At 35.1% G+C, this 22,035-nt stretch overlaps 1 protein-coding gene across 1 annotated transcript; it reads left to right on the top strand.

Moving 5' to 3' along the window:
- Positions 1–7,981: 7,981 nt before the first annotated feature.
- LOC145778561 (metalloprotease TIKI2-like) lies at positions 7,982–21,760 on the top strand. Its single transcript, XM_082590070.1, has 9 exons — positions 7,982–8,091; positions 8,715–8,925; positions 9,541–9,773; positions 10,067–10,213; positions 10,623–10,833; positions 19,912–19,999; positions 20,270–20,398; positions 20,666–21,189; positions 21,540–21,760. The coding sequence occupies exons 1-8, from the start codon at positions 8,005–8,007 to the stop codon at positions 21,051–21,053; spliced, it is 1,494 nt and encodes a 497-aa protein (XP_082446196.1). The 5' UTR covers positions 7,982–8,004; the 3' UTR covers positions 21,054–21,189; positions 21,540–21,760.
- Positions 21,761–22,035: the final 275 nt, after the last annotated feature.

The following is a 22,035-nucleotide window of genomic DNA, read 5'->3' as shown; positions in this document are numbered from 1 at the left end:
GTAGCCTAGAGATGCAGCGAACCCAAAATTTTTATCCGCACACCGCACCGCAACTGACTCATCTATCCGCGCACCGCACCGCACACCGCAATTTATCTGGAACTTTGACACTGCACCGCACCGCACACCGCAAATTACAAAATTAAAAAAAAATATTTTAACGAGTTATTGTTTAGAAAGTCAATTGTAGGAAAAAGCATCCATGGCATATAACTGGTAACCTAGTACCAATACAGTTGTGCACTAATTGGCCAGGCTAACCAGATCATATTCTCTTATCAGCAATGCATCTAAGTTCTAAGACATAATACAAACTAAGACAAATAGAATGTTCCTGGATCCAGTATCAGGACTTTTGAACACTTTTTGTAAGCAATAATGCAATTATAATGCCAGTGGCTATATGAACTACACACACAAGAGTAAAACTTATAGCCTGAACTCACTGGGCTAACTGATATAGTAAATAATGCGGTAGTTGCGCTAGGCCTATAGCCTGGTAACTGAGCTTATCAGCTAGGCTACTAACCAAAAACATTCGTACAGCTTCCCTGACAAGCAAGCCCTAAAACCCTGTCAACTGCAAGCCATTTGCAATTTGCATTTGCATAGCTTTCCATCTTAGGGTTTCCGAAGGGAAAAATAACTGATCCGTGTTTCCAATTTAAATTTGAAGTTTCATAGCTGATTCTTGAAAAGTTGAAAGTTTACGTTTACGAAAGTTTAATTTCTTGAAAGTTTACGTTTACGAAAAATTAATTTCTTGAAAGTTTACGCGGCAAGCGGCGCGGCGCGGCTTTGTCATTTCAACCTTCCACGCGGCGCGGCGCGGCACGCGGCGAAAAAGTCAAAAGCGGCCGCGTACGCGGCGCGGCGCGGCGCGGCTTGCATCACTACTGTAGCCTGCATTGCATGGTTTTCAAAGTTTCCCACACCAAACATTTTGAGTACAACAACAGCAGGAAAACAATTAGTTCAACTATGTCCAGTGGAGAAAAAAAATAGTGAAAATGAACTTGTTTTCGAAGCTGAAGTATTCAACAACCATAAAATAGCATCAACAGAAAAGAGGTTTTAATCGTAGAGCAAATAAAGTTAGTCAGATTTATTAAGTTTACACTGCTTACTGAAATGTAAAGCCACATTCCTTGTACACAACCTGGTCATAGGTCTACTTATTTGGAAGTCCAAGCTCTCATAATTGCACTGTATCCAGTGTTGCTGTTGAAGCATCACTGTCGTTAAATTTTGGTCAACTTCACAAAGATCGATTTCAAAGAATAAAAAAGTAAACAAATATTTTGTTTTAGCTTAGAATTTACATTTAACATACATTGCACAGCTATTTTTTTAATCTTCCATTAGCAAAATAGTGCGTGTGCTGCATATAAGTTACAGTGCTGTTGCTTTTGACAGCGTATTGTCAGTTGGATGATCGCCAGCTTTTTATTATCTTCATGTTCTTGCAAACTGATACACCAGCGATAAGCATCATGTGTTTTGTTCAAGTCTTTTAGCGGTTTTTGTAGCTTGCATGTGACAAAGATCTAATTTTTTGCAACACCAAGCATTTTATTTATTTTAAATACAGGCAGTTCATCAAAAATGTGTAATTTAAGCAGTAAATAGGCCAACTAGAGCGAATTTTGTGTTTTGTTTCCAGAAAAACATGTCACAAGAGTAATAAATAACATAACCTTACCACAAAATCTGCTACAAAAAGCATAGGCCTACTATCTTGCAACAAACAAGGAAGAACTTCATTACGACGCCAACAGTTGCAACAAAGTATGCTATCAGGTAAACTTTTTTATTTATTAACGAAACAAATGGAATCACTTAAACGTGGCTCGGGAACAGGTTCTCCTCCCTAGTTTTGAGATGCCCCGGGCGGGCAATCGTGGACTCGTTTCTTTTGTCAGTTTACTCAGAAACATTTAAGATTGTTTATTTTCAATTAAACAAAGAATAACCAGAAGTTATAATCCAGATTGACTGCTCATTTTTAATCATACTAAGAGAAAAACATGTTGGTCATTGTCAAAGGGTATAGCAACCCTCATTTTTATACGACCACTGCTCCAAATTTGATTTTTTTAGTTTTTGCTGGGCGAGGTGCTTTTCATAAAACTATTCGGCTGTTTTGAAAAAAAAACTGATTTCTTCTAACCCTGGCAATATTTGTCTCTTTAGCCTACGTTGTATTTTCATGGTACATAATTGATCACAAAATTCATATTTTCATGCTACGATAAAACTTACTGTAGCCTACAATAACTTAATATTGGCAGTAGGTTACTTCGGCTTACAACACATTTGCATTGCTTTCATCTTTGAATGACATCTATTTACAAGCCTTGTATCATTTTAATTAACGTTCACATACAATGTCTCTACGGAACTAATTCTTCATTTGAAATTTAGTAGGCTATAGCTACTGTACATATTACCCAGGTTATGTGAGCTGATGGATTAGCTTACTTTTAAGACAGGCCTTAATACAATTAGTCCAACCCAAGTCACTGTTTTGACTTAAACCATTTACATATTTATACATCCTTAAATTAATTAGCCGCCTTGCTAAGTGTCCATTTTCAACTATTAACCTTAAGAGCTTCATGACATCTTTCAGCATTCTTGTTATGACACTAGCATTAGTTTTACGAAAAGTTAGAACAAAAATGACATAAATGGCTTTGCAGCATAAAGGAGATTTGCGAGATCAATCTTGATATTGCTATGACTTTGTGGCTTTTGTGTTGATTTCTTGTCGGATTATCTTCCACTAATTCCTTCATAAGATTAACAGTTTACATAACCATTGCTTTTGGGTTGGAAAAAATATACAGCTTTTTGAAAAATGCTGATAGCCGTTTAGTAATCAATTAAAAAGTGTTTTGCTAGGACTGACGATACAGTGCTGTTGGGTGTTGGTAGCCTGCTGTGATTACTAAACTGGTTCAATGTGTGTGGGGTTAACCAGAATTATCAGCGGTAAGTAGGCTACAGCTGCGTCTGCAATATTTTTACCTACTCAGTTGAAGTTTTGTTAGTAGGTCTAGCCAAGAAGCTTTTGGCCTACTACTCCTATCGTATAGTAGGGCGAAAGATAAATTACAAAACTTGAGATCAACTTATAAATCACTAATATCGCGGTCATTTTTTCAAAAGGGTTTGTGATGTTAAGGAATGCGTGATAGCATAAATGTTAATTACCGATTTACCAATATTAAACAGAACTGAAGTATTTATGAAAATGATTGCAGTGAAGACAGTGCCCTGTGCTGACGTGTAGTCTATTAGTTGTCAGGTTCATAAGTCGATTTGCAATCTATTTGCTAAAAGGATTTAGATCACTCATACTAAGCCAATCATTGGTGTTCGACTATAAATTTGCAAAGGAAATGGTCAGTCTTTCTGTTTCGCACTGTTATTTTTTAGTTTTGCAACATGTTTATACTTTCAATATCTTTGCTCTTTCCTAATTTTGTAGGTGTTTTTAGTCTTTCCATATTCAAATGTCCAGCTAACATCACGTCGAAAGCAGACAACACAACGCCTTCAGAAAAATCACTTGAGATTGTTAGTATAATCATACAGTTGGATGGTGTTCGTTTACTTACGTTATACAGCACAGTAGTTTTAAATCACGACTGATATTTATAATCTGACGCACAGGCCACCACCTCTGTGTTAGAACTTGTAGCCTATCTGCATTACTTGTCACTTTTTCAATTGCGGAAAGAGATAGAACGTGTTGCACCTGCTATCATTACGTTCAGTTTACAATTATTCTTAATAATTGCTGGCTTTGAAGTGAGGAATTTTTAGTGAAATTGACATGATAAATTGATCAAGACATGATTGCTCTGCGGTTACAAAAGAATTGCAATGAAACTATAGAATTATATGGATAATGGCTAAGAAAAATTTAAATCTTAGGACAGTGAAGAGTCTTGTAATTGGCATATGGAGGCATGTAGAGGTATTTTTTGAACCATCAGCTTATTTGGAATAAAAACCCAAATGGAATTGACGCAAGAACTGTCCGTCTGCTCAGGCCTCAAGGTGGTTTTTCAGCACTTGAATTGATTGGTATAACTGCTTTTGAAAGATGATTTGTTGTTAGTTGTAGGCTAACTGTAAATCATAGATTTGCTTTAAAATTTTATATTTTGTTTTCAAGAAGCAAGTGTGCTTTTTTTATTAAAATCTTATTTTTACCAGGAATTTTCTTGAAAAAATTCTGTTAGTTTAGCTTCGGTTTCTAATTTGTAAAAAGCGAAATTCCAAGATTTACTTTAGTGTAGGTTAACTGTAAAAAAGTAAATATACTGAATGGTGTGGTGATGTGGAGGACTACAATCTGCAGAGCATTTGTATCGCCGCTACTTGTGCGCTACTTTTTTGGTTGCAATAAGAGCGCCAAATAATAATTTGTTAGAGTAGCGACGCTATTTTTTCCCAAGGTAGTGGAGAGGTAAGACATTTGTTGCAGTCGAATTTTTACTACTTTCCAATTTAAAGTAAAAAAACAGAATCATTTTTAGAGATTTTTAAACTAGCGGGAGTGCGCTACTTTTAAAGCAACGGATGCCCACCTCTGGCAATCTGCACCGACGACCCAACTTGAGTTGGAATAAACTCAGACGAAGTCACTAAAATGCAGCCCCTCGCTGGAGAACTTTTTTTCATTTTTAATTGGTAGAGTTTATTTGAAACACACTAGTTGAACCAATGCAACGAAACTAATGTAAGAAGTTAAAAAAAATCTGCTGTAAATGGAGTGTATAATTTACTGCTCTAATGGTAAGGTGATACCTGCAAAACCATCTCATTCCACGCTTTCTTGTTTGACAGGTTTACGGACTTCATTAAGCTCTGTCTAACTTCAAGGATGTGCTGTAGTAGAGTCTATAGAAATGTAGACATACATTGCAGCATAATGTCAGAAATATCAAGGTTTTAAGTTAAAACTCATTAGGCTGAATGTTTGGCAATAAAAGTTTGAAAACAATATGTATGATATGATTTGATTTTGAATTTATGATATGATTTTTATCATTCAATAGCCTACACAACTCATTGGCTGAATATCTTCAAAATAGTTAGATTTAATTTTTATCTAACTTTGTGATCTACAAGTGAGTTAGTTTATGCTTGTGGTTCAGTTTTATGAAATTAAAATTTCAGCTAAAAATCGCTTTGGCTTCAAATTGACAAAATTGTAAAATAAGGAAAAGTTTGTGCTACCGCTAGTAACTTACCGCTTAAACAAAATCAAATACTATTTTAGTTAAAGTTGCAACAAGAAATCTGATACGGTTTTTCATGAATTAGCTTCTCGATGCACGATTGGAGTGATGATCCGGAAATGCGAAAATTGAGTATTTTTCTATAACTATCAGCGTCTTGGCTGACATTTGATGCTCTTTATCCGGGAGAAAACTTGTTTAAATAAAGATGTATGTCGAAATAATGACTCCATGACACCTTCCCATCTGTGAATACTTGGACACTTTTGTTTTCAAACCAAATGAAAATTTGCTAAAATCTTTTTTCAAACCAAACCCACGCTGAAAGTACATGCACTCCAATTGCAGAATGTTGAAAACTTCTTTTTTGTTTAATTTCCTGAAAGACACTGATGTCGTCCATCATAGAATTATAAATTACCCTCCTCAAAGTGAATTTAGTTCGTTCAGAAACGTATAGCTACGGATGCAGTTATTTAGTGCGTTTTTGCTTAGTTCGGTTTTATTTTTAAGTCCCAGCGCTCAGTTAAACGCTTTCTCGATTGTTGATTTTTTCGATTTTCTCGATTTCTACGTCCTTTTTCGCTGCTTTTCCAGGTCAAAAGTTAATCCATGCTTGTAAAATGGCGTGATGGCGTAGCCTATGTTGAATTAATGTTATCGGTGATTTCAACACAGTTTATCTCAGTTGACAACACGGTTAGCCAGAAATACATTGAAAAAGTGGCTTAAACGAGTTTCAGGTGTAAAAATGCCATTCAAAACTAGCCTACTATCCGAAAAATGCTAAAGCTAGTGGTGTCGGACTGTCAGCTAACGATGCAACCGACTCCTTGAATCTTGAAAGCAACATTAAGGCTATATTTTGAAATGTAGCCACAGATGTTCACAGTGTTTCCAACTAATGTAGACATTTTCCCCTTTGTCCACCTCGAAAAAGTTTACTAGATCACAAATTGAGTCTTTTACAACATATCACACTTCATCACGAGTTTGGCTTTTTTTTTTTTTTTTTTTTTGAGTTTGGCATTTTTGTAGGCCATATGTAAAATGCATTGTGTGTAGGCCTAGTAGCTTATTTGGTGTGTAATAGCCTACTTTATATATAAAAAATTCTAGTCGTTTATTTGACCTCCGTGGCTCGTGGGCCTTTTGCAAATTCATGGATGGTAGTTTATCGACCCTGGGGCCAGCTTTGTATACTTTAATGAGCATTTGCTGTTTTCTTTTATAACAAAAATGCCACTTTAAACCACGAATGAGACGTGATGGCACCAATGAGCGCATATTTGAGGTGTTTCATGCAAACTCAAGTTTTTTTGCAGTGTTTCAAATATATTTTCGACTAATGATGCACTTGTTAAAACTGAAATAGCATTTGTAAATAGCTTACAACATTAACATCTGGTAGCAAATTTCTGATGCATGCCATTTTTAGATTGTTTTTTTTTTTAATTTATCCACTTAGAAATGGCTGACGGCAAGCACAATTGCGGCACGCAGTCTTTCGGTGAACCGTCAAAGGGCTTGACCAGGATGTTTTCACTGCGCGGCGGATAAAGATCATCAAACACACCGATGAACGTTTGCTTGGGATGATCCCTTTTTCTTCTGTTTTGCTGAAAAAGAAAACGCGTCTCACTATTTTGTAAAAGAACCATCAGTCGATCGATGCACTTCTGAGAAACGGATGAAAACGAACAATGCTTGAAGGTGTATGGTTACCGATGCAGCTTGTGGCATCACAATAGGCAAAACCGAAAACACAAAGTGTTAGTAAATTATTAGCAAGAACAGGCCCACCCACAGTTTAAACAATCTCAAAAATAACTTGGTAGTTTTTATTTTAGGAGTTTTAAATTGATATCAGAGAAAATAAATTATTATCAGATAGAAACAGCAAGCAAAACAATCAAATAAAGCTTAAAGTACATTTTACTTTATTTTAGTGCTACATAGATTACAACTACAAGAAACAGTAAACTTACTTGTTTAAAAAACTTGCTTTAACTGGAGCGAAGAAGTGATCGGGAAGAAAACAACCAACTATTTTTTCGAGGCATCAAAGCTTGTTAGATTAAAGATGCGGAGTTTGTTCATTTTGTTTGCATTGTCTGTTTGCATAATCGTTTCCTGCAAGAAAACAAGACACGAAAAACTTTGTGGAGAAAAGGTGATTTCTCGGAATACTGTTTTAATGCATAGTAATAGTTTACAAGTTTTCACAACGTCGCATTATGGCGTATGCCTACTTAAAATCCTTTGTAGTTTATGTACATAGCTTTTGGCACGAATTCACTACAACAAACTTGTACTTGATTTCAAATCTTGACTGAAGTTCGATAAACATAGAACGTGGTACATAGGCTGCTGACGAGTAGTCAATGAAGCAATATCAACGGACAATTTATTATCCGGGGACTATTTTATGTCCAGCATCCTTAATACTGGATTAACCGGATTCGTTCTGTTGTTGACTTCAAAACACGAAACGTAGTAGAGATCGACGTCACTCTTAAATAGAACACCACATGAGTTTTGCATTAAACGCATTTAATAGGATAACAAATTTATAAACTAACTCTTAGCTTGGTGCAGCTTTGTCAGGATGACGTTGGTGGTAAACGCAGCAGTGTAGTAAAGTTAAGCTCTTTGTTTTTGAACCTGAAGAGATGTCACTGAAGTTAAATCCTTCAAAATTAACAGCCAAGTATCCTTTCAGAGAAGATCAAGCTCATTTCTGTGGACGATGAAGAGAGATCCTCCTGTGCATTTTTTCGGAACCATCCATGTCCCATATACAAGAGTATGGGATTACATTCCTGAAAGTTCTAAGGTAGGCTAATATTGATATGAATGTTTTTGATAATAATTAATTGATAATTGATATAACTGCTCTTAGGTGATTGGTATTTTCACTGCCATATAAAAACAATGGAATTATGTTTTTGTGACATGCTGTTTTTGTCAATGCCAGCAAAGCAATAATTTCTCACGTTCTATTTTCATCCTCTGATAGCAATGATTATGATAAAAATAACTATAATTATAATAATAATAATTTACGTTTCAGACTTGTCTGAAAATCATTGTATTGGTCATTATATTATAGGGGTCAAATTGAACACAAAATTATAGGGGTCATTTGATCACAGTTTACAAAATCAGGGCTTGATTGATTAAACTTGGTCAGCAGTGTTACAAAACTTCACTATATCAGCGTTAGAAAGTGGACATAGTTTCTTTATAGAAGCGTACTAACTCATGAAAGAACTAATTGCATATCGATCACACTAAACAAACTTGTAAAAGTAAACAAAAGTACTGACATTTTGTTGCCAAACCCAATCGGTTTATATGACCCAGGTGAGGGTTTAGAATTTATTTTTGCTCATTTGTTCTCCAGTCATAATAAAAAAAACACCACCAAACTAACGAGATATCTCAACAACTCCACAGAAAGCTTTTAGCGCCAGTGAGAACGTCGTTTTTGAATTGGACCTGACCAATCCACGAACAAGGACTGCGCTGTCTCGTTGCCAGATGTTGCCAAGAGGAACAGATTTGCGTGAGGTCCTCCCACCTGATCTTTATCAACGCTTGAAACGCCATCTCAATTACGTCAAAAAAGCAATGCCTGGATGGGTGACGTCGGAACAAAAAATCAGAGGTAATCAATACAGAGCCTGGGAAAATGAGACTTTTCAGTCTTGGATTTAAAAAGATATTTTTTCAATTAGTCAAGAAATTCATCCTAGTTTAAAGAGGAATCAACGGTTCGATAGAATGAATCAAACATTTTTTCTAAATTCCCATTGGACTAATATTATTCACAAGATCTTTTTAATGACTAAAGTATCATCTTTCAAAATCTTTCCTGTTTTGTTTTTGCGTGGTATCGAAAGTATCAAGTCTCTGCTAAGGATATTTTGGATTTGGGAACCTAAGGTTTGTCTTAAAAAGTGAACTTACTCCAGAGATTATGATAGCACGATAACAACGTTACATAAAAATTATCTAACGTTGTAAAGATTTTCATCTTCAACATAGTTTTTCCTGAGCTAAGCATTGATGGCTTTGTATAAATATGGATATGTAATCCAAATTATTTCTGTTGTAAAATTTATGGATAATTAATTATTTCTTTCCACCTTGTTGCTGAATTGTTTTGAATAAGCTTGTCCTTCTTTGCCAGGTGCCTATAAACTGCTTGCCAAGAATTCACGACTCCAAACTACTCATATTCGTACGTGCTCAACTGCTCACACACATTATATTGTCGTAGGTTACTACGGAAAAGAAATGTACGACGCCATTGTTGGAAACTGGGAGCGCAAAAAGCCCATCTGGGTGATGCTGATGATAAATTCCCTGACAGAGGCGGGTGTGAGATCACGTGGTACTCCTGTTCTTGATCTTCATCTTGCTCGTCAAGCGGGAAGAATGGGGAAGAAAATCAGCGCCGTGGAGAGAGTTGATGAACAATGTCAACCTCTCAATGGATTGAACATCTCTCAGGTAGTTGATTGTGTTGAAGTTTCTACAGTGTGTAAAATTTAAGAATGTACCGCAAAAAAGAGTCTTTAAGTCAAGTAAAACACATAAAAAAGCAAAAATTTCAATGTAATAAAAATACCAGCCGTAAAATGAAAGCTTTGATTTTAAATGTAGACCTATTTTGTAATTTTTCTGCATTAGCATCTGCACAAGTTTGTGTAGAAATAAAAACTTCCAAGAGAAATTTTGCGTTTAGACATACTCCACAAACTCATACAATTAAGTTGAAATAAAGCCTACGAGTTTTTTCTCAGGTGATATTCGCTCTCAATCATACGCTTATGACACTTGAGAAACTTCGTCAAGGAGAACTCCAAGCTCCCTACACCACAGACGACCTGATCAAGGAGTACAACTGTGGAGCCCTCAATGCAGTCATGTTTGACAAAGAGTCAACGCAAGTAAGAGAGACTCTGAATTTTGATCAAAGTTATGAAACATGTTTGCTTCTTCAACAGCAATTTAAATCTGTTTTTTATGACGTTACAGTTTTGAAAACTACAGCGTGTGCATCGTTTGGTGAATAAAGAACGTAGCCCACGCAGCAAAATCCGTCATTGTCACATTGATTCAACGTCTAATGTAAAAATGACGGATTTGTTGTCTGGGAGCCTACAGGGTCTTAGAGCGTACCGTTCCAAAAATCATTCATCGAAGAAGTAGTGAAGCACAATGGTCTTTAGATAACATAAATCCTTGTGTAAAACGTGGATGCCAAAAGTACGTAGACGCTATTAGATGTCAATAGACGTGATGATTCATTTATGTTTGAAAAAAAAATGTAGCAGCCTAATCCATTTGGATATTCAGGTCCCTCAAATGACTAACCACAGCAGCCATGACGATGAGGGTGACTCTTCGGAAACTGAAAGCGACACTGAGAACGTAGCCATAGCAACAGACATAGACTCTTACTTTAAAAACGAGCTGATTTATCGTAGAAATCAGCGGATGGCTGAACGTGTAAAGAGCATGTTGAAAAACAACCCCACCCGGAGCTTTTTCTTCGCTTTTGGAACAGGTATGTTTGTTTTTTTGTCATTTACGATAGTTTTCAATCCTGTAATGTTGATTATGTGCACTAGTCGTTTGAGAACTTTTCTGTCCACTCTAAACAGTTGATTCGAAAACTTCTCGATCTTTTCCGCTTTGTGTAGCTTTTCTACAGGAAATTATTTAACTGTTACAAACTGTAATTATTTTCGCCAACAAATAAGTCACTTTTTACAATGAAAAAACAAAGAAAAACTTATTTACTGGCAGAGTATTGATTGAAACTTTAACGTCTATTCTGGTATTTCTCTCGACCGCATCTCCGTTGGGATAAACGTTGCTAGCAAAGTGCAATCATTCTCTCATGTTTGTGAGTCCGCAGATGGCAAATCTTCATAATTGCTCTATTGTTTAAACTTCTCTTACGCATGCGATGACAGCGTTGGGTAGCTTTTGTTTTAGCGCCCTGGCTTCAACAAAGAACAAGCCAAAATATTACCGTTCTTGGGCACACAATCAATTTCTTAGGCGTTAACTGATTGGCAGTACAAACACAGAAAAACTTTCACGCAGGTCTTTGTTTGAAGGGCATGCTGGTTGGTTTAGTAATTAGTTAAATACACCTGCAGAATACAGTAATTTCACTTACAAACGCATAGCAAATATTACCAATGAATGGCCACATCAATCACGACAGCAAAAGAACAACCAAAACAGCAAATCAGTCGTTTTTACATTAATTCAACGGTTACAGACGTTGAATCAATGTAAAAAACGACTGATTTGCTGTTTGGAAACCATTTAATAATCAGCTGGCAAAACATTAAGTGTAAATGATACATGTGGCAAAATACATCATAGTCTTTTTTATCTCTTATTATGTTAGCTATACCATAGTTCAGAAATCTCTATGTGAGCTGTTCCGTGAGCTCTGATCTATGTATGTTAGCTGCCACTGATTTCATCGTTTGTTGGCCTGTTTGTTGTAGTATTTTTTAACGGACGTTTTCCAGCTGAGTGTTCTTTTTATAGTTTTGCGGTACGCTAGAAAACTTAAATGTGTTTTTGGTGCCGCAAGGTTTTGCCAACGCCCATTCTTCAGTAAATACTATAACAATGCCATTTTATAACTGGATGTTTGTCTATGTTCGTCAAGGTAGGAAGAGAAAATTTAGCTTTACCCTATTTAGCAATTGTAATGCCTTTTTACATCAGCACAACGTTGCACAAAATCCATTCATACCGTACAATATTTTTTTAGAGAAACATTTAAACTTTAACTTTAACAATAAAGTTTAATAGTTTTGCCTATAATCAAGTTTCTCATGCTCTATGGAAGGTTTACTAGTTTTTTTATTAGAACCACTCGCTGGTTTGTGGTATGCATAGTAAAACCATATCTTCACATTGAATAGTGCCAACTTAAATGTTGCTTTATAACGTTTCAAAACGTTGTTTTCGACGTGGCTACTTTTAGCATGTAATTTTATTTTCTCTCATTTGATTTGCGATACGGTTGATAGTACGCACAGATTGGTTTCCAAACCAGGAGTTGATCGTAGTAGTCAAGGAATGTTCTTGCATTTTTATCATACACCTTTACACCAATGCTGACAAAATTTTTCATCAATTACTGTGTAGTATTATAGTTATAGATGTGGTACCTTTTGGTGCAGAATACTTTACAAGCTTCATTATATAAGACTTCAGATAATTGCGTCCCAAATTCAATCATAGCCTATGCAGTAGTAATAATTTTAAAAAAATGTAAAGCTGTGGACACTGGACATACTTTCCGCTTCAACACACTGAACTCTGCGAGCATTTTCATAACATCTCCATATAAGAGTTTCAAATTTTCTGCACTGAGCAGATAACTTTGAAAAAGCATAAACCCTAAGTAAGTTGTTTTTATGCTTGATGTAATTTTTAGCCCAGATTTTCGGTCATAACAACAGAGTTTCTCCGTTTAGCAAACCATAAAAAAACAAATCGCTTACCTTTCGCTCGCAAATAATTTCAAACGCTTATTTGTTGGCGAGTTGAAATTAGAAATGCAGACAGTTTTTATTTTTCGCAAACAAATTAAGAAAAATAAGCAGTTGTTCAATATTGGAAGATCTAACATCTCTGGTTGTGAAAACTTTCGGACTAGTTGCAGTTCCACAACTTAAACCTTGCGATCTTTGGACTGTTGGTGCGCAATGATCAAAAATATTTGATACTCAGTGAAGTGTTTTCTTTTAGTGTTTTGCCATGTCGTAAAGGCCACCGCTAGACAAATATGCCTAATGGGCTACCGGGTGAAGCTGTCAGAACGAAAGCAGTTTTTGTTTAATGTTGTTAATGTAATCGTACCAAGAAATTTTACCTTAGAATCGTAAATCACAGTGCACAGCGAGTCAACAAAAGCCACGCTTTCAAATTATTTGGACTGCTTGAATTGGGGAATGACTGAAACAGTGCAGCGATTTGAAATACATTTATTACTTTAAAGTAATGCATGCAGCATGAAAGGGAATATTATCGTACATTCAGCAAAACACCGATAGCTGGCATGAATGTGTGCGTGTCGTGGTATAAAGTAAACTACAGGCAATTGCTTTGAATGCGGTATGCAAAAACTGTCATACATGGCGAAGTAACTTTCTAATTCAAAATAGCAGTCTCCTGTATTTTTGTTTCATCAACATTTTTCCGTTCTTATGATTCTTTTCTTTGACTTTTTCAAACTTAAAATTAAAGATGCACTTTATAATCATCTACACTAACATCAAGCTTACGGTAACGAAAAGTTTGTGTTTAAATAAACACTCTTATAAATTAATATTAATGAGTTGTCATCATGATTTTTTGCGCCGTGTTGTTTATACAAAAATATGGTGAGTGGCTATTTTAGACAGACAATAGCTTTGCCAAACTCAACGCAGCTCTGTAATTTATTAATCATACTGTAGAATTGACCTTTTTTATTTGTGTATATTTTTTGAGTAGGCCTAGGCCTAGTGCAAAAACATACCAATGAAAATTCTGGCCTGCAGTTAAATGCAGGATGTTTTGTGGCTTTTTTCTGCTTTTTGACGTTACGTTAAAGATTTCTAACAAGTTCCTTTTGCTAAAAACAAACTTTGTTAAATGCCGTAAATACTTCAACGAAAATCTGTTTTGCCAGTAATCAAAGCAGTCATGTATGTTTATAGGGTAATTAACCCCAGTGTATGTTCTTAACCCCTTCTCCTCATTCTGCTGATTCAAATATGTATGAAAAAGCTAAATAAGACTGCGCTTCAATTGTGAAAAAATATCGATTGTATCTATAGTTTTGCATGATCAATTTTTTTTTTTTTGAGTAGGCTGCTGCCCATATAAAATTAGGCTTTTTATATTTTGGTATTGGCGTTTATTCTTTTTTTGGTAATAACTTTGGCAATTGTTGAAACTTTCATTCTTCATGTAAACATGAAACTGAATTGTTTTTTTTTTTTTTCATTTTATGCCAACTTTTCTTTGCATATGAAAAGTCGCGTGCTTGCCTAGCTGTAAAACTTTGGTTAAATATTTTGACTGTGAGTTATGGTGGTAGTTTGTGGTATGCATACATTTCACAAGACATGTCTGGCGTAATTTTGTCCTAAATCTAAACAGTAATTAAAATTTTCAACTTAGTAACAGAAGACTGAAATTTTTAGAAGATCACATCGTATCTAGTGAACAAAAGCGGTTGTCGAACCGTTTACTCGACCAATGAAATGGACCATTGTCTACAAGCATCCGGAAACACTCCTGGTTTGCCTCTTGATAAACCCTTTCGTCTTCAGTCGCCCCTGACTATAGGTCAGTCGTCACAAGTACTTTCTCATTACAGACGCCACTCTGCAAGGTCCATCAGCATTGAATGAATCAAATTGAGTGGCTTGTTTATTTCAGCTTTTATTTGTACTTCTCAAGCGTGCTGTGTCTTGCGTTTTGAAGGCATCGGCTCACTTGCATACGCGCCAAACCTACTTATAGAATTTGATTGTTGGCCAATAGAAGTATAAAAATATAGAGTTGCGTTTGATTAAGACAGACTTTTCAGGGTTTTCAGAAATATTTACAATAAGAAAATAACGTATAAACATGATTAGTTGTGTTAAATCTAAACATTGCAAATTGTTACCGAACTTTCGAAAGCATGAAAACCGTGATTTTTTGAAAGTTGCTACTCAAGCAGACATTGACATTAAAGTGCAAATCAACTTAAAGAATTAGATGTTGCAAAGTCTTCAAATTTACGTTTTAAAAACTTTGTTCTTTCTAAATAATAATTGAAAATCGTACAACCTGTATTTTCTCTCTTTTCGAGTTAAATGCTAACATTAACATGACCATTGACCAGTGTCAATTGAGCAACATTTAAATTTCTACCCTAATTGTTGCACAGGTGTCATTGGTATGGGAAAGGTATTTTAAACTTGCCAATTTAGCATAATATTTTTCATGGTGTGAAGGTTGGGTAGATACTGTGTTGAAGTTGTCTTGGATGAAGTTTAGCAAGGAAATGATCATTACTGCTCAAGTTTTCATGAAATTTGTTTAAATCTTTTGAGAAAAAGCTAGCAGTTGTTTTTTATTTTGAGCAACTAACCGCATAATTATTTATTCGCAAAGCAGTATAATATCAGGGTATCTAATCTAAGTGTTTTCAGCATAATACAAGCCTCTTATATTAATTATATAAAAAAACAATCAACAATGCGTCGTTCTCTCATGGTACGATCGTCCCTATTTGCATTAAGTGGAAGTGAACTGTGCAATTGAAGAGACATTCGTGTTTCCGTCTGTTTTCCTATGAATGCATGAATGAATTTTCCTATCAATTTAAGCTACATTTTTCCGTCTTATTTAAAAACGCGGGGAAACTTTAGTTGTTGTTCTAATTAATCCAGTGTGACAGGCACAGTTGGGCCACACCGAAACACTGGAATGTGTAATTGTATAGCCTAACGTCTGTAATGGTAATGCAGCTGCAGTCTGCTCACCTTGGATCACAAAACTAATTTGTCGGCACACGTCGCCGATGCCAATCTCATTGCTGACCTTTACCTCTTTCTGCATTCAACTTCAGCCACATGTTGAGATTTTGCCTAACACTTAAAAAACAACTGATTTTTTAAAAAAAACACATTGAGAAGATGTATATGGTTGTTAGTTTCGACAATTTATTATTGTTTCAATAATTAATCAACAGCTGTGACAGTGCTACGTAAACATGTTTAAAACTTTAGAACAGTTTGGTTAAATTGAAACCTAACAGTACAATTTGGAAATAGTTTATTACAGCTGCAACCGTCCAACCACTGCAAGTACAGTAAGGAGGTTTATGATTGGTGTATTTTAGTATTGATGGTACGTTTTTTGGTTTTGAATACGAAAATATTGGAAGATTTCTTCATTACTAAATGGAGAGGTTGCTGAAAATTCTCAAAAGTTTCTTTGCTTCTTAAGTCTCTTTTTACATTTATTCAACGTCTGCAGACGTTAAATCAATGTAAAAAACGGCTGATTTAATGTCTGGTAGGGCACCGTACTGTTTAAACGTGTGCAGGCCTATACTTGAGGTGGCATATTGAACACTTAGGTAACTTTTCACTTTATAGTAAGAAAGAGACTGGCACAAGAAAAACTTAAATAAATCGTACATTTGCAATTCCAGTGAATTCCAGTTTATCGTAAATCCAGCAGTCAATTAGAGCAATGTGAACTGCCAAGTGCAATCAAATCAAATATGATCAAAGATGAAAGAAAATATCACTTTAACATCAAAGTTGTTTTGATTGAGAATTTTTTCTCGTTGGTTAAAATAATTGACCCTTCTTCACCGTAAAGAATGCGTTAATGACTGCTGAAAATCAATGAGTAAAGCTTGTTGAATAATCGTCACGACATGTTTTCCGTATAATTGTCAATTTTAGTAAAGCAATGAGCCAGTGCAAATCTTTTTTGTCGGTTCACTTGAGTGATAAATTTTCTCTTCCAAGCCTATTTTGAGAGCCTTTAATTTTCTTAAACAAATGTCTACAATTACATTTTTTATATGCTTTGAAGCATAATTTTCATACTTTTTCGACCTTATCCATCCCATTTGTTTCAAGTGTCATTTGAAAATTCCATGTTTTTGCCTTTCTATCAGTAGGCTATATACTGTACAAAGATGATTTCTTGCGTGATTCTCACATTCATTTTCTCTTCCTGTCTCATTATTGAGTTCCTCTTGACTAAGGATTGATTCTTCTGTCATCTCAACCGAGATATAGTAACAACATTTGATTCTTGTTTGTTTCCTTTTGTTTGGATAAATTGCAATTTTCACGAACAGTTGAATTTTGCAACATTTCCCGCTTCTGCTGAATTTTTGCATGGCAACCGACTTCACGCCACATCAGGACCCGACATCACGAGGTCACTATATCTCGAACCCAAAACAAATGTGAAATTGCATGTTTTATCTATTTAAAGGTTGGAATTACTCTGTGCCTTGAAATAACGGCAGACACCGCGGTTGTAAGCCTGATTAGATCTTGGCATGCACTCGCTGTAAAAGAGCTGTATGCTTTCAAAACAAATTTCTTTGTGGAGAAAAAAAGACGCGTTGTATTTGAAATTTAAGAAACTTAAATTGCGGATGATGGTAAAAATTTAGAAATAGGTTGAATAACATTTCAGTAGATAGCCTAACATGTGCTCTCACATAGATTGTAATGTCCCGAAACATAGACATTGATCTGTAAAATGTCGGACGAAATTATTCTTGTATGGTTCATGTGAAGGTTTTTTTGTTGTAAATACCAGCATGTGAATTATTGACGTAAAAGTTATTTCTTCTATCGACAACCTTAACAAATTTCTGCCACACAACCCAATAACTCATAAATAGATTTCAATATTTCCTTTGCAATTCAGCCATTTATTATTTTCTTGACCATTTTCTTATCACAACAATCTTTCGCTGTTTCCCCTCGAGATAACTAGAAGAGAAACATTCATAGGTGAAGGATTGTTTTGTTTTTAATTGTTAAAATTATGATCAATGACCCAAAGCGATGTATAAAACATTGGCTTTGTAAACACAGCTTGGTTTGATTATGGAAAAAATTCTCACTGGTGACGATATCCAACAGCGTCACGGAATGACAAACCGTATAATTTATTGTTGTTTTTAATTTATATCTGAAGTGATGAGTTTTAGGAAGTTACTGTTTGTTTTGCCTTGATAAAGGTCTATTTTTGCAGCGTTTTAACACGTCACAGCTATCCAACGTGTACAATTTCAACAATTTCTTCGATGAAAGATTAAAAACATCACTAGGTGAAAAATGAATACAAAACACCGTGTTGGTGTCTGCTTTGCTCGGTTAGTTGACACTGAGGCGCCGACTATTGGTCAGAAAGAGTTACTTTTGTTATTCTTGTTCCAACGAGACGAAGTTGATTTAATACTAAAAGCGATTTTCAAATGACTTATGATGAGTAGTAGCCTTATTCATTATAAATTCTAATCAAAATTGATGTTTTCTGAAGGCGTAGGGCGTAGGCCTACAGCAATAGAGTTTAGAAGGACAGTTCTCGATAAACTAAACCTCATTGTAAGAGCTTTTATTGGCAACGAAAAAATATGATATGATCGCCATCCTTGTATCGATAGGTCTTACTTACGTAGGCTACAGAAATTTATTTAGGCTATTAACGTATGACTATTTGCTCTTCTCAAATATCTAAACGCTCTTTGGATTTGATGGTCAGGATCTACTTGAAAGCTCTTGAAAGACTAAACCTTGGTGGCACCTTCTCGAAAACCGTGTTAAACGTTAATTAGGAGCCCTCAAAGCTTGTTAGAAGAAGATAATAGTGCCAAGTGAAGAGGCCAAGCTAATGATGCAGAGCTTTGTGTGCCTATCTTTCGTCGGCACCATCAAATGATTAATTTTAATCTCTTCTTTGTTGTCTTTTAACGCAACTACACGAAGATTTGCTCCACACCTGTCCCAATTGGATTATTGTCTATTGAGACAACTAATTGATTGGCATTTAATTCTGGTACAAAATGTAGCCTATCAAAATAATGGAAAATACAGTGTATAGAATTATTGTTTTAATGATTTCAAGCATGTTTAAGAGTTGCCATTAAAGCATGTACGTTTGGTTTATAATTACTTCATTGGTAATTTTCTTGCCTTTTACCCTTCTTAAATAGTTTTTCAAAAATGGTTTTTACAACCAGATGACAATCTGGAAAACAGTTTGCGCAGAAAATCAAATAACACATCGAATGCCATTCCAACTTTGAACGAACATCGTGTCTCATCCTAAAACTCGGAATACGAAAAATATAATTTTTAACCAGGTCATTATTGGTAATTTAGTAACCACAGTAGTTCCTAGCCAGGTATCTGAAAACCAGATTTACTCGGAAGAATTGTCAGAAAAGAATGAGCTTTTGCATAACATTAGCACAATCAAACAACACCGTAGTAGCAAGACAGTATAAATCACCCACCTTTTGTTGACGTGAACCGCTTAAATCAAGCTCATCGAATCTGCAGTGTTAATCCATTACGTTTTGTTTCATATAAAACTCACAATCTTCAACAAAAATTATTGTGATTTATTCTAAAGGTTTAGTACCAAAACCGTGGAAGCTAGTTTCTGCCAGGGCGGACTTATAGCTAGATTATCACCACATCTTAGAATTAAATCTTCACAAAGGTCCAAGACGCTACACATATTGGGCAACACTCTCCTAAACAAGATCAAAGAATATTGAGCTTACAACAAATTACAACATCAAAAGTTCGAACTTGTAGTAAAACGGCAAAATTATTTAAACAAAATATCCTGTATGAGAGGTCCTCAAGAGTTTCGAGAGTCGCAAAAGTGTCTTTCAAATTTGAAGTGTCGGGTAGATCAAACGAATCAGTGTTTTGATCTTTCGTGTGTATTTCATTGTTTATGCAACGATTTGCTATCGTTATATCTTTTGTTTAGATTTGTTCAATGCGTTTGTGTAATATTTTCCATCCATGTTGAACGTAACCAAATTGACCGAACAGTGTAATTTTATTTCCAGGACATTTCCTTGGAAATGGTTCCGTTCTTGATTTTTTGAGACAAGACGGTTTTAAAATTCACAACGTGAAACGACACCGTTCTTCCAAGTAAGCTTTACTGTAGATTGTCGTAGCCTACTATCACTACTTTTTGCATTAGAAAATATCTATATCTTGTAAAACACGTGCCATAAGTTGCGGATATTTTATGTGTTTTGTTGCGATGGCACACAGTCGAGTAGGATAATATTAACAACGTAAAAACTGACAAAGCAACGTAATGCGCTACCTAAGGTCTCATGAAACACAATTGGCAGGCGCAAACTTCTCGTATCGATTACATTTTACAGTACCTTTTGTCTTTGTATTGTGTCTCAGAAGAAGACGAAATGCTTTGAGGAGACGCCAAAAGAAGAGAAATCGCAGGCAAAGAGAAAAAAGAAGAAACAATAATCGAAAACAAGAAATTCGTAACAGTTTGTGGACTCCCGTTAAAAACAACAAGAGGTGTTAAAAATTTGTTCAAAATGTTTTTATCGGTTCACGAATATTTTTTCTAATTAATGGGATTTGGCACAATGATCCCAGTTGTTGATATCGTTTATTATAGATCAGTTTTTTGTTTTTAATCTTTTGTGCAATTCAATACTTTAAGAAAACACAAGCTGCATATGTGAAGATGTAAGCAAATAACAAAACTTCCAAAATTAATACATTTTTGACGCATCGGTTTGTCAAAGAATTCCAAAATTAATATTATAATGACTTGTTTAGGAAAAGAATTCGTCCTGGTCTTCTAGACGTTGACGAGGAAGATACTTATTTGTCGTTTGACGAATCTCCAGATGAAGTCCGAGTTGTCAATCATTATCCTACCATCCTCCCATCTCATTTGTATGAAGATTGGAAACAAGATCGATCCTTAGAAAAAGATGCAGCCTCCAATTATCCATGGAGCACTTACTACGCATATTCCTCAAGAAATCACGACCAAGTATCGGATGACCTGAAATCAATCAGTTTCAAACTTTGGCCTTCAAAAACTTACTTTTCAAGCAATGATGGAAGTGGAACGTTCGTATTTGGGTTTTGGTCGCGCTACAATCTAGTTAGCACAGCAATGGCTGTTATTGTGCTAGCTATAAGCCAAATGGCATGTTAGGAAAAGCTTTCCGATGAACTATCGCACTTACTACTTCAAGTAGAATACTTCTGACGAATTGGAAAAAAACATAATACAAAATTTCGACACACTTAGGTCTGCGCATGTCACCATGGAATATGTGGGTTTTCGTTGTGTAAGTCATTTATTTATCTTGTTTTCCTGAATATTTTTTATGTGATAAGCAAACAAGGGAAGAAGAATGCTTGCTTCTTATAGGAAACAAAAATGCTGTCTTTGCATGTATTCGAAAATTTTTGAAAACTAATAGTTTTGCTGTTGGTATACAAAACCATCATAATAAAATATTTTCTTACCTTAAATCCTTTCCATGTTCTAGAAGCCTACTAATGTTAGAGGATAACATTTGTAATGATTAAAAATATAATTTTGTTGGCCCTCCAAAAAATTATTTCATAAAGTTGTTTCAAAATTTATATATTGTTTCACCAGAGAAATGTTTGAAAATTGTTTTTTTTTTTGCAGGTTACTTCAGCTAGAAGTACAGTACTATTCCTGAAAGCACTATAGATGGGTCAATCTATGAAAACTTAAAACACATCGCTTTCATCACAAACTGAGCCAAGCAACATTTCTTTGAGAGCTGTATAGGCTATTACAAAAATAAATCGTAAAACTTGTTTTGTCATTTTTACTGCTTTTAGTAACAGTTCTCACCTTATTTTCTATAGGCTACCTCATTATTCAAGCTGTGTTTTTTAAACTGTTATCGTTTTAGTTTTTTGTCGTTAACTTATTCTTATTTAAACGATTTTTTTGAACTGTTTCCTTGATTTGTATGATTTTTGTCTACATTTTGATAAGGCTGTTTGAAACAATTCCTTTGTATATGAACAAAGTTCTTCACAATATCTCAATTCGAAGCTAAGCCAACATAAAAGTTCTTTATTGAAACAAAACGAATCATTTCGAAATATTCTGTTTATTTTGAACACTCATAAGCTTGAAGTATATTTAAATC

This window comes from Aplidium turbinatum, chromosome 10 (genome assembly GCF_918807975.1).
Source record: "Aplidium turbinatum chromosome 10, kaAplTurb1.1, whole genome shotgun sequence".
In the NCBI taxonomy this organism is placed as follows: domain Eukaryota; kingdom Metazoa; phylum Chordata; class Ascidiacea; order Aplousobranchia; family Polyclinidae; genus Aplidium; species Aplidium turbinatum.
The sequence above is the reverse complement of the archived record's forward strand: the minus strand, read 5'-3'. Positions and strand labels throughout refer to the sequence as shown.

Bases quoted from the DNA above. Each gene is read 5' to 3' on its own strand.
- LOC145778561 (XM_082590070.1), top strand. From the start codon at position 8,005: ATGAAGAGAGATCCTCCTGTGCATTTTTTCGGAACCATCCATGTCCCA. The intron at 9,774-10,066 runs GTAGTTGATTGT...GTTTTTTCTCAG, and splicing joins ATGGATTGAACATCTCTCAG to GTGATATTCGCTCTCAATCA. The intron at 10,214-10,622 runs GTAAGAGAGACT...TTGGATATTCAG, and splicing joins TTGACAAAGAGTCAACGCAA to GTCCCTCAAATGACTAACCA.